The following is an 11,420-nucleotide window of genomic DNA, read 5'->3' as shown; positions in this document are numbered from 1 at the left end:
ACACCGATTCTGGATTCAACAAGAGTCTCGATTCAACAAAATTCTTGATGCAACGCGATTGTATATTCAACGTGATTCTCGAGTCAACACAATTCTGGATTCAACGCGATTCTCGATTTAACACATGTCTTCATTCAACTCGATTCTCGATGCAATGCAATTTTTGATTCAACATTATTCAAAATTTAAATACATTTTCGATTTACAAGTCTCGATTCACACGTTTCTCGATTCAACACAATTGTTGATGCGACGCAATTTTCTATTTAATGCAATTCTTGATTCAACACAAATCTTGAGTCAACATTAGTCAAAATTGAAATACATTTTCGATTCAACAAGAGTCTCGATTCAACACAATTCTCCCGTCAACACAATTCTTGATACAACGCGAGTCTTGAGTGAACATTATTCAAATTTTAAATACATTTTCGATTCAACGAGAGTCTCGATTCAACGCGATTTTCGAGTCAACGGGATTCTTGATTCAACATGATTCTTGATACAACACGATTCTTGAGTCAACATTATTCAAAATTGAAATACATTTTCTATTCAACGCGAGTCTCGATTTAACACGATTCTCGATTCAACACGATTCTCGAGTCAACACAATTCTTGATTCAACACTATTAAACATTTAAAAAAATGTTCGAATCAACACGAGTCTCAATTCAACGCGAGTCTCTATTCAACACAATTCTTGAGTCAACACGATTCTCGATTCAACATTATTCAAAATTGAAACAAATATTTGCGATTCTCAAATCACACGGATTCTCTCAAGATGTTATTAGTGACGTGAATTTTACAGTTTTTCTCTTTTCCAAAGGGTTCCTGCTGTTTGGTGACGTAAACACACAGATGGCCTAAAAACATCATGTTCAAAACGTTTAAAAATTTTTTTTAATCTTAATAAGAACTGCAATACGAATGTGAATCGATTAAATTTTTTCCAGCACCCCAAAAACTTACCAAGTGATGATAATTATTATTGAAAATGTTGTAATTTGAATCACACGCCTTCAGACTCCATTGACTTCATGCACTGTAAAATATTACCATTATTATTATTACTTGCGATGTTGCACAATTGTATAAAAACTCAAATTTAAAGTGAAATTGTCTTTGTTTATCGCACGTTTGGCTGAACATATCACAGGAAAATGGGAAAGGAGCGCAACACATTGTGTTACGATGTACATTATTAATAAATCACTTGATTATCATATTAATTGGTATAATCATGAATATACAGTAGTATGTCAGGATATGCAGTATTACATGGGGAAACGGGTGACCTAGTTTACGAGGTTTTTTTGGCTAATTTGTTACATTTGTGTTACGAGCCTCCCCACCACTAGTTGGCGTAGTAAATGTCACAGTGAACTCCGTAAAATACGACAAAAACGTCCGCTCTTACTCGCTAGCATTAGCTTATAGCTAGCATTCGCTATAACAGCCAGAGATAGACACAACTTTAATGTACATTATTATTACATACAAGTACTGTACTACATTCTATTGTATATTTATATTTATAATCTGAAGGTTCGTTTTTATTTTTAAAAGGCATCCTTTTTAGAATTGTGATGTTTTGGCGGTCAAACACCAAAATAAATTGAATTTAAATCATTTCAACGAGTTTTTCGAGTTATTCAATATTTGTTATTTACCAGGTAAAAACTCGTTGAGATTAAAATCTCTTTTCCAAGAGGGCAGCAAAACAAAGTTACAGAAACACATATAAAAACCACAGAAACCGCAGCAGTCACACACCACAATTAAAAATTAACGACTTGCATATATTGACATTAAAACAATGTATAAAATGTTTTAGTACAAACAAATTAAAACTAGTACAACGCCCAATAGAAACAGCTTCTCGGTACTTTAAAATGGCCTGAAATTCCCCCAAAGGGATAAATTCAGATAACCTCAGATCCTTCTGAGCTAATCTGAAAGGTTTATTTCCAAGATTTGTGTTGGCTGTAAGAACAAACGTGCTAAATATGTCCTGCGACTTAAGGATGTAGCGACTGGAATCTCTAGACCCCTAGTTCTTAACCTTGTTGGAGGTACCGAACCCCACCAGTTTCATGTGCGCATTCACCAAACCCTTCTAGAGTGAAGAAAAAAAAAAAATTCACATTCAAGACAAAGTTATATGTTTTTGGTTACACTTTAGTACGGGGAACATATACTAAGTAAAAAGACTTCATTTAGAGTTTTTTGGACACTAGGGGAACATATTCTAAGTAACAAAGACTTAATTTAGAGTTATTTGGTTAGGGTTAGAGGGTTAGGGTTATAATAAGGCCATGCCGAATAAGGCATTAATAAGTACTTAATAATGATTAGTTTAGAGACTATATGTTACTAATTTGCATGTTAATAAGCAACTAATTAATGGTGAATATGTTCCCCATACTAAAGTGTTACCATGTTTTTTTACTGGTGCACAAAATGAACTGTGCATGAACATCACCTTGTTCAAAGAACAAAACCAACACAGTGCATAAACTCACAACAAATTACACACCTGCAAATCAGTCTGACTTCTGCTGTTGTCGTATCTGTAATACGCCGATAGGCAGAAGTTTGTATTTACACGATGAGTCAGGTGTTTCTTGACCTCCGCCGAACCCCTGAGGCCGACTCACCGAAATCCTAGGGTTCGATCGAACCCAGGTTAAGAACCACTGCTCTAGACATAAAAGAACACAACTGAGGGGAAACCAGACCAAGAAGTGGTTTATCTAAAAAACACAACCATGGAGAAAATCAAGAACCAAGTCAACTCGTATCTTGAAGTACTACTGTATTTCTATTTTTGTTGTGAAATAATTTGAAGGGAAACACAATCTTTTGCAGCATTCTAAACTAGCTTGGTTACTTTTAGCATTTTCTCATCTGAGGCATTCCAATCTAAAAATGAAGAGTATAATTGTGCTTATTTAACTCGTCCGAGAGGAAATAATTATGGACATTGAAGATGATCTCTAAAAGTAAAAATAATAAGCTAATATTATTGTCTTCAGACAAAAAGACAACTGAACGTAAATTGAACCGGTGGTAGAACTATTTTCATGTATTTCCTTTTATACTGATTTGAATGAGTTGCATGTTGTGGGATTGTGCGGGAGAAAAGTGACAGTTTTGTCTTAAAAAAATGAACGCTAAAGTGCGCAGTGAAAATGCAAAAGTATTCACAATGATTCCTGTTATTTGTGTTGTTGCCATGCAACCATTTTCTTTCAAAAAGTCCTCTTTAATGAGAACTGAACAATCGTTAGTTTGTGTCATTCCCGTGGTGGAAATAATAAGCTATTGGTGGTATATTTTGCACACCTTTGTTGTCATGGGTTCATTAACAGGTTGTTGTCTCTGATGCAAACACTGAAAGTGAAAGTGTTGTGTATCAAGTAACTACTCTACTGAGAACACGTCCCGTTATGAACTAACGCAGTCCCAAGAAGTGTTCCAAATGATTTACTGTGCAATAAAAAAAAAATGTGAAGAACAAACTGTCTGTGTTTTTATCAACTAACTGATTTTTTTACAACATTTGTAAAAACATCCTTTTGGATGCCCCAGTTTTGTTTTAGCCAGTGGGCCATTTGTGACATCACAGATTGACAGACGTACCTATGTGGGCATTCTGGTGTCTGGCAGAGGTGGGGGGAGTTGTACTCTAATAAGAGTATTGTTACTTTAGAGCAGTTTTCTCTCAAATAGGGGAACGTGCTTTATCAGTATTATCCACTACAAACATGCTCATTGTTGCCATTGATCCTGAACTTTTCATTTTGATTTAAAAAAACAAATTGGTACACTTTTTTTTTCATTTTTAATTGTGGTTTAAAGTTGCTGATCAATTAGAACTTTTTTTTTAATTCTTTTATTTTCCAGTATCAAATGGTTCGAATCGGTCAAAAAAAATTTAAAGTTGAAATGAGGATTTAATTTTTTTTTTCATTTATTTCAGGCAAATTGACGCACTTTAAATCTTTTGCTAGAGACTAAATATGTTAATACAATTATTTTCTGTACGTTGATTTATATTTATGTTTTTGATTCATATTTGTTTCTTTATTGTAAATAAGTATACAATGTTATGCAGAGGTGTACTTATAACAATTTTATAGACAAGTATTATTTATTAAGGCACCTAACAATTTGATCCGATTCCTGGGTGGACGATTCGATTCCGAATCGACTCTGGCAGTGTATTATTTGGAATGATAATTATAGTCATAACAACAGGTTACGGGTTAGAAAGGCTGGTTGCATAAAAATGGCCTAAAAACGTATTTTTTAAAAATGAATTCTTACTTAAATTGATTGATTTTCGAAAATGATGAATCGATTTAGCATCGGGATGAATAAGAATCACGATTCAGTAATACGACTCAGGTAAAAGTCAAAAGTAGTCATCTAAATATTCACTAAGTATTCAGTGAAAAAACTACTCAAGTACTGAGTAAGTGGTGAGTAACCTATTATTATTTAGTAGCTCTTTTGTAATAATACTGTAGTCTTTTAGAGAATACGTCTTTGCAAACACTAATCTATATAGATTATTAATAAACATAATGATTATATCAATAAATGGAGCAAAGTAAAAGTAGTGTAAAATGCGACATTTACTTTTACTTTAAAGTAACGTTTTTAATAAAGTTGACTTTTGGGTGTCGAAGAAACACTACTTTTACTTTGTTACGTAGACTTTCACTCAGATTGCTACTTTAATATAAATAATAATAAATTAAGCATCTAATAAATAATGTGTCGATCAGAATGAAAGTCAACGGAACAAAGTATCGTCGACATAAAAATACTGGAGTGAAAGTAAAAAGTATATTGCATTAAAAGTACAATGTATCCAAACAGTAGATAAGCAAATGTGACTAAGTAAGTTGTAACTGCACAATAATAACGTTGACGTGTGACATAAAAGTTTATTTTCCATCATGCCGTACTTTCAAAGTTGTCTTCCTATTTGAGTAAACAAAATCAACACAAGCTTAATAACAATTTATTCACAAAATGACATTCAAGTGTAAGAAAATATTTTGATCCAATAAAATGACAAAGTTCCATCTTGTGGAGTAAAAATCACGAAAGAGAAGAGCAACAATTGTTTTAATTTTTTTAAATTTTTTAAATCACTTTTGAAAGTTTTGCAAGAAGTTTGCTGACTGAAGCGAAAATGTCGTCATGGTTCCAGAGACACATTCGCTATGCCAAAATTATTCAGTTATTAACGTGCAATATAACGTGTTATTAATAATGTTGTCATGGTTCCAGAGACACATTCTCTATGCCAAAATTATTATTGTGTTATTAACGTGTAATGTAACGTGTTATTAATAATGTTGTCATGGTTCCAGAGACACATTCTCTGTGCTAAAACGATTGTGTTATTAACGTGTAATTAACGTTTTATTAATAATGTTGTCATGGTTCCAGAGACACATTCTCTGTGCTAAAACAATTGTGTTATTAACGTGTAATTAACGTTTTATTAATAATGTTGTCATGGTTCCAGAGACAAATTGTCTATGCCAACTTTCTTTCGCCCGGTCTGCAAGACAAAAACACAAATAATTACCTTCTTCAACCATAAATCATTTTGAAAATATGTTTTTATTTGTGTGGAGACTGCTGATGAAATAAAATGTTGACCTCATGACCTGTGAGAAGTTCACCCCTCCCCCCACCTTGTCCAAATCTCCCCAAACTTTTTTGTGCTGCATCATTGTTTTATGTTGTTAACATGTACTTAACGTGTTATTAATCACAACTAGACCACATCTATGTCCAAATCTCACCAAAAATATCATTTGTTTGTGCTACTTTCTAGTTTCTATGGTAACGTTTTATGCTTTTTAAATTATTAACGTGTTATTAATCATAACTAGTCCACATCTATGTCCAAATCTCCCCAGACTTGTTTGTGCTGCACAATTATTATTTTTGTTATTAACGTGTTATTAATCATAACTAGACCACATCTATGTCCAAATCTCCCCAAACTTGTTTGTGCTAAACAATTGTTTTTATGTTATTAATGTGTAATTAACGTGTTATTAGTCATAACTAGACCACATCTATGTCCAAATCTCCCCAAACTTGTTTGTGCTAAACAATTATTGTTTTTATGTCAACATGTTAGTAATCATAACTAGACCACGACTATGTCCAAATCTACCCAAACTTGTTTGTGCTGCACAATGATTGTTTTAATTTAATTAACGTGTTATTAATCATAACTAAACAACTATGTCCAACTCTCCCCAAACTTGTTTGTGCTGCACAGTTATTGTTTTTATGTTATTAACGTGTAATTAACATGTTATTGATCATAACAAGACCACGATTATGTCCAAATCTCCCCAAACTTGTTTGTGCTGCACAATTATTGTTTTTATGTTATTAACGTGTAATTAACCTGTTATTAATCATAACTACTCCACAACTTTGTCAAAATCTCTCCAAAAATATCTAATTTGTTTGAGCTACAAACATTTTTTTTCTAACTATTATAGTTTCTATGCTAACGTTTTATGCTTTTTAAATGATTAATGTGTAATTAACGTATTATTAATCATAACTAGACCACCCATGTTTTACCTTCTGGTGGCAGCAGCAGCAGCAGCGGATGAGGATGAGAGTTCCCAGCAGCACAATCACACCTGAAGACATGAAATATTATCATAGCAGACAAAACATGTTTTGGTAAACATTATAAACACACTTTAAAGACCAAAAAAAAATGATAGAAGTAGTAGATAAAAAAGTAACATTTTTGTCAGGTTCAAACACTGATGACATCTATTAAACAAGACAAGAAGAAAGGAATTAAACAGAGACAGAATTCAATTGTCGTCCCACGCTCCTGACGAATTTGGACTTTCCCTGATTATATGGCAACAGCTGTTTCTAAAGGAAGGGGGTCGTAAACAGCCATCGCCTTTAGTTACAGAACAGTTCAAAGAAAAGGTCGTAAAACGGTTCAAAGAAGAGGTCGTAAAACAGTTCAAAGAAGAGGTCCCTTGAGGGGAGTCAGGTCCTGCTTCCTCTTCGCTTTGTAGATCTCGGGTCAAGACAATATCTTTCTGTTGATTCCAATACATGAAAGAAACAGAACACCTCCATGTTGCTTCCCATCCTACACAGTGGAGTTTTACAAGCCTTTATCTTGGTAGGTTCAAAGACAGCTTTTGTCCGCTCACCGGGAACACATTGAAACACAAAGTTTTGTGATAACTTAGATACAATTATTCTAACAATTTTTACTTTTCTATAATCTATCATAAAAACTCTAAAGTCTCTTCCTGGGAAAAGTTCCACGCTCGTTCCTTTTGGACTGTGTGTCAGAACCTATGCTAACAGCTAAGCTAACTTGAATGTCAGCATGTTTCCACATGGTGACTGTCTACTATGGCTGAGCGATAAAATGATATCAATATATATCCCCATTGACACGTAATCGATATTAATAAAAAATGTGTGCGATAACACATTTGTGTTTTTTTGTCGAAGAAACGGGAAGTTGAACAAAGCATGAAGAAAGGCACGGTCATGACCTGTTGCAGTGCCTGGTTTCTGACTACTTAAGCTCTCCAGTCCCTTCACTCGGTGCCAGTTCATTCTCTAATGTTTCGCCTTTCCAGTTGTGTGCATCTCCTCTGCTTTGGCTCCACTCACGCTTCTCACTCCTTATGGCTCAGTCTTGGGGTTGTGTTAATTGTTACTTCTCCACACCTTAAGTGTGCTATTTCTGTTCCTCACACCTTAAGTGCGCATCCTTCGTTAATTTGTCCTCACCCCTTTTTTGAGTGCTTTTTGTTTTGATTTTTTTGCTCTGTGTTGGGGTTCCTTCGTGACAGGCACTCGCTCTCTGGTGACCGAGCAACACAGGAAGTGATCACTGCTAACAGCCAATCAGGTGACAGTATCAAATATCAAGTTTGCTTGATTCTCTGCATGGAGTGAGAAGAGAAAGTCAAAATGAAGAACTTGTAGATAAAAGAGGAAAAGTCACCTGGACAGTTTTTGGATTTTAAAAAAAAAGGGACCATAGTCAGACCAATGTGGTCTGTAAATGATGCAAGGCAAGAGCGCTAATACCACACCACCTTAGCTCACCCTTTAGAGCACAGCTGTAACTTCCTGCCACTAAACCTGCAGAAAATAGTTCTCAGGTTTCTCTATGTTTACATTTTCACACTTAGCACTATTTTCTCACACTTTATGAAGCATTTCTTACATATTTCTTATTTTTAAGAGCTTATTGTCAAGTGTTTAATGTAATTTTACTATTTTGTTGACATTGAGTGTTTTCCATGCTTGTGTTGTATTTCCTTTCTCCCTTGATAGCTGAGGGATTATAATAACAGGAAGTTATATTTACAATAAAATTTATTATTCTCCTGCTCCTTATTTTCCATAGGTCATAAACAATTTCAATAATTACTGATATAATTACAATATTTAAATAATTACTGCATGACAAAAATTCATTTCTATAGTTAAATAACAGGGCAAATTAATGTTACACAGATGTAACATCCTGGTACATAAAATAGTTATCAGGTTTCTCTGTTTACATTTTCACCCTTTGCACTATTTTCTTACACTTTATGAAACATTTCTTACATATTCCTTCTTTTTAAAAGATTATTGTTAAATGTTCAATGTGATTTTACTATTTTGTTGACATTGGTTGAGTGTTGGCCCTGGTGTGTGAATGTGAGTGTGAATGTTGTCTGTCTATCTGTGTTGGCCCTGCGATGAGGTGGCGACTTGTCCAGGGTGTACCCCGCCTTCCGCCCGATTGTAGCTGAGATAGGCTCCAGCGCCCCCCGCGACCCCGAAGGGAATAAGCGGTAGAAAATGGATGGATGGATGGATGGTTGAGTGTTTTCATGCTTGTGTTGACAGTTCCTTTCTGCCTTGATAGCTGAGGGCATTATAATCACAGGAAGGTTACATTTACAATAAAAATGTTTAATATATTTTCATACTGGTTCTTATTTTCCATTAAAAATATAGATAATTATCAATATCGACCGACACAAAACACATATATCGTGATACAGTTTGTTAGCCATATTGTACAGCCCTAGTAGTATGTACATTATGATAGTGCTGTGCTGTCATTAAATCATTACTGTAATGGCGTTATTAGACTTGCTGCAGTGTTCCCACGTGGACTCTGGGTTCTTGGTGTGTTTCAGCACACGCATGAAGTCACAGGTGCATTCTGTGAGGCGTGAACTCACCGATGAAGGTGAAGAAGACGGCAAAGAAGACAATGTCCCAGTCGGACTGGAACAACTGCTTGGACTGCAGTCTGGAGACCACATCATTGAAATTATCCTTCAAGTCCTCTACGCTGTTCCCTGACCCCATGACGACTCTGCTTCGCAAATCACCTTGCCAGATGTACGACTTGCCTGCAATGAACAAGTGTTGTGATCAAAGAAAGAAGATAGAAAGTAGAATTGTGTTTTTGTTGCACTGTCGTATGGAGGGTCAAAATTGGCAAATTCATTATTTACTGACCTAATTCAGGTTGTGTTTATTTCATTATGTCCCATTCGACCCTCCATGTTATAAAACCTTATCATTAAGTGTCGTTTATTGCAGGGGTGCCTAAAGTGCCCGCAGACCGAGTTATGTTGGCCCGCACAACTCAGGCCAATTGTCAGGGGGGAAAAAACAACAGCAGTAAAAATGTACGAAAAAAGAGCACAAAATCTCAGTGTAATGAGAAAAAGATAACATTTACAAACTAATAATTAACAATAATATACTTAGTTACCAATTATACAAAGGTATGTCTTTAAATATATATAACATATGTTTTTAGCATTTAAAAAATATACATGCATATATATAAAATGGCGTCTTCATACTTTGACTTGTCAGTATACGACCCTTGGTGCAAAAAAATTTCCACACCTCTTATTTAAAATACTAGAAGCTCTCTAAATGAAATAAATAAATACTGCTGACTTTATAGATGCACATGATGCACATTTGTGGTTGCGTTACTTTTTTTTTTTTTTTTAAACACATTCTCGCAAGTGAACATTTCTGTAAATGATCATGTTATTTCTGTACATCTGAACTTTTATTTGTATTTCCCCACCGCCCCAATTAGCTCACAGTAGTTCAGTTCCTGTAAAAAATTGATTGTTCAAAAATTGAAAATAAAGATGACTTCAAATAAATGAATGAAATAGAAATACAAACAAAGTTTAGTTTATTTAAAAAAAATAATTAATTTGAAAAATTACAACAATAATAAAAACTGTTATATATGTAACTGAACAATAATATTTTCTTACAGGCAGATTTTCTGACACTCTTACACAATCAGAATATTATAATTAATGCTTTATTCTTACAGAGGTAAAAACAACAGTGAAAATGTAAGAAAAAGAGTGCAAAAATCGGAATGTAAGGAGAAAAAGCTAAAATGTTCTAAGAATTAATATACTTAATCACCTACAACACAGCTGACACAAAGGTTTGTTTGTTTATATATATATATATATATATATATATATATATATATATATATATATATATATATATATATATATATATATATATATATATATATATAGATGTTTGGGTTTTTTGGGTTGTTTTTTTTTTGTTTGTTTTTTGTTTTACAAAATATAAAAATAGCCCCTACATCTTTGACTTTACTGTGACAATTTTGGACACCCCAGGTTTATTGAATATAAAAAATATATATTCTGTATGTGGTTCAGATTTTAAACAAATGCACAACAAATATTAGTAAATACTTTGGTTTGAACACTGACAATAAAATACTGTAATACAAATAAAATACTGTAATATAAATCAAATGCTGTATTAAAAATGTAAACAACCTCTTTATAGCCTGTACTGTGTTCGATATTTTATAGTTAAGCCGTGTGGTGACCGACAGCTCTGTGGAAACATTATACTTCATTAAATAAAATCAGGTATAATAAAAATCAAGATGACAAACCGAAATAAACGTAAAATTGTTCAAAATAATTTAATAATGTGGAACATTATTGTGCTGCTTACCTTAACGGCGCCCTTTGTTTTTTATTCAACTTATTTCCGGGTTGAGAAATTCACCTGCGCCAACCTTGTTGTCGCACTTATAAGGTAGAGATTATTTCACTGAAAATTGTCTGCATTAAATATTTAATTTCACAATACATTAACAATACTAATAATAATACGGTGTATGTATTTTTGTATTTGTTTCGAATTTATTGTCAAATGTAAAGTACACACTTTGCCCCCAGCTCTAATGGGAGTGTCCTCTCCTATTGACCAATCATATCCAGGATCGCGTCTATGACGCAGGTGGACTACGTGGTTACCGGAAATGCACCTCT

General features: G+C 33.9%; 2 protein-coding genes across 2 annotated transcripts in view; one reads left to right on the top strand and one right to left on the bottom strand.

Annotated features, from left to right (window-relative positions):
- The window catches only part of rogdi (rogdi atypical leucine zipper), a 34,453-nt gene extending 30,838 nt beyond the window's left edge, over positions 1-3,615 (top strand). Inside the window, exon 11 of the mRNA XM_061981634.1 lies at positions 1-3,615. This exon is cut by the window's left edge and continues 1,659 nt beyond it. The gene's annotated coding sequence lies outside the window, so the exon portion shown is untranslated.
- A 1,416-nt stretch (positions 3,616-5,031) lies between these two features.
- smim22 (small integral membrane protein 22) lies at positions 5,032-11,319 on the bottom strand. The gene is made up of 4 exons (XM_061982189.1): positions 11,101-11,319; positions 9,291-9,464; positions 6,637-6,698; positions 5,032-5,587 (listed from the first exon to the last, which is right to left on the bottom strand). The coding sequence occupies exons 2-4, from the start codon at positions 9,418-9,420 to the stop codon at positions 5,540-5,542; spliced, it is 240 nt and encodes a 79-aa protein (XP_061838173.1). The 5' UTR covers positions 9,421-9,464; positions 11,101-11,319; the 3' UTR covers positions 5,032-5,539.
- Between the last annotated feature and the right edge of the window lie 101 nt (positions 11,320-11,420).

This window comes from Nerophis lumbriciformis, linkage group LG24 (genome assembly GCF_033978685.3).
Source record: "Nerophis lumbriciformis linkage group LG24, RoL_Nlum_v2.1, whole genome shotgun sequence".
Taxonomy (NCBI): Eukaryota; Metazoa; Chordata; class Actinopteri; order Syngnathiformes; family Syngnathidae; genus Nerophis; species Nerophis lumbriciformis.
This window is presented reverse-complemented; position numbering and strand designations above follow the sequence as displayed.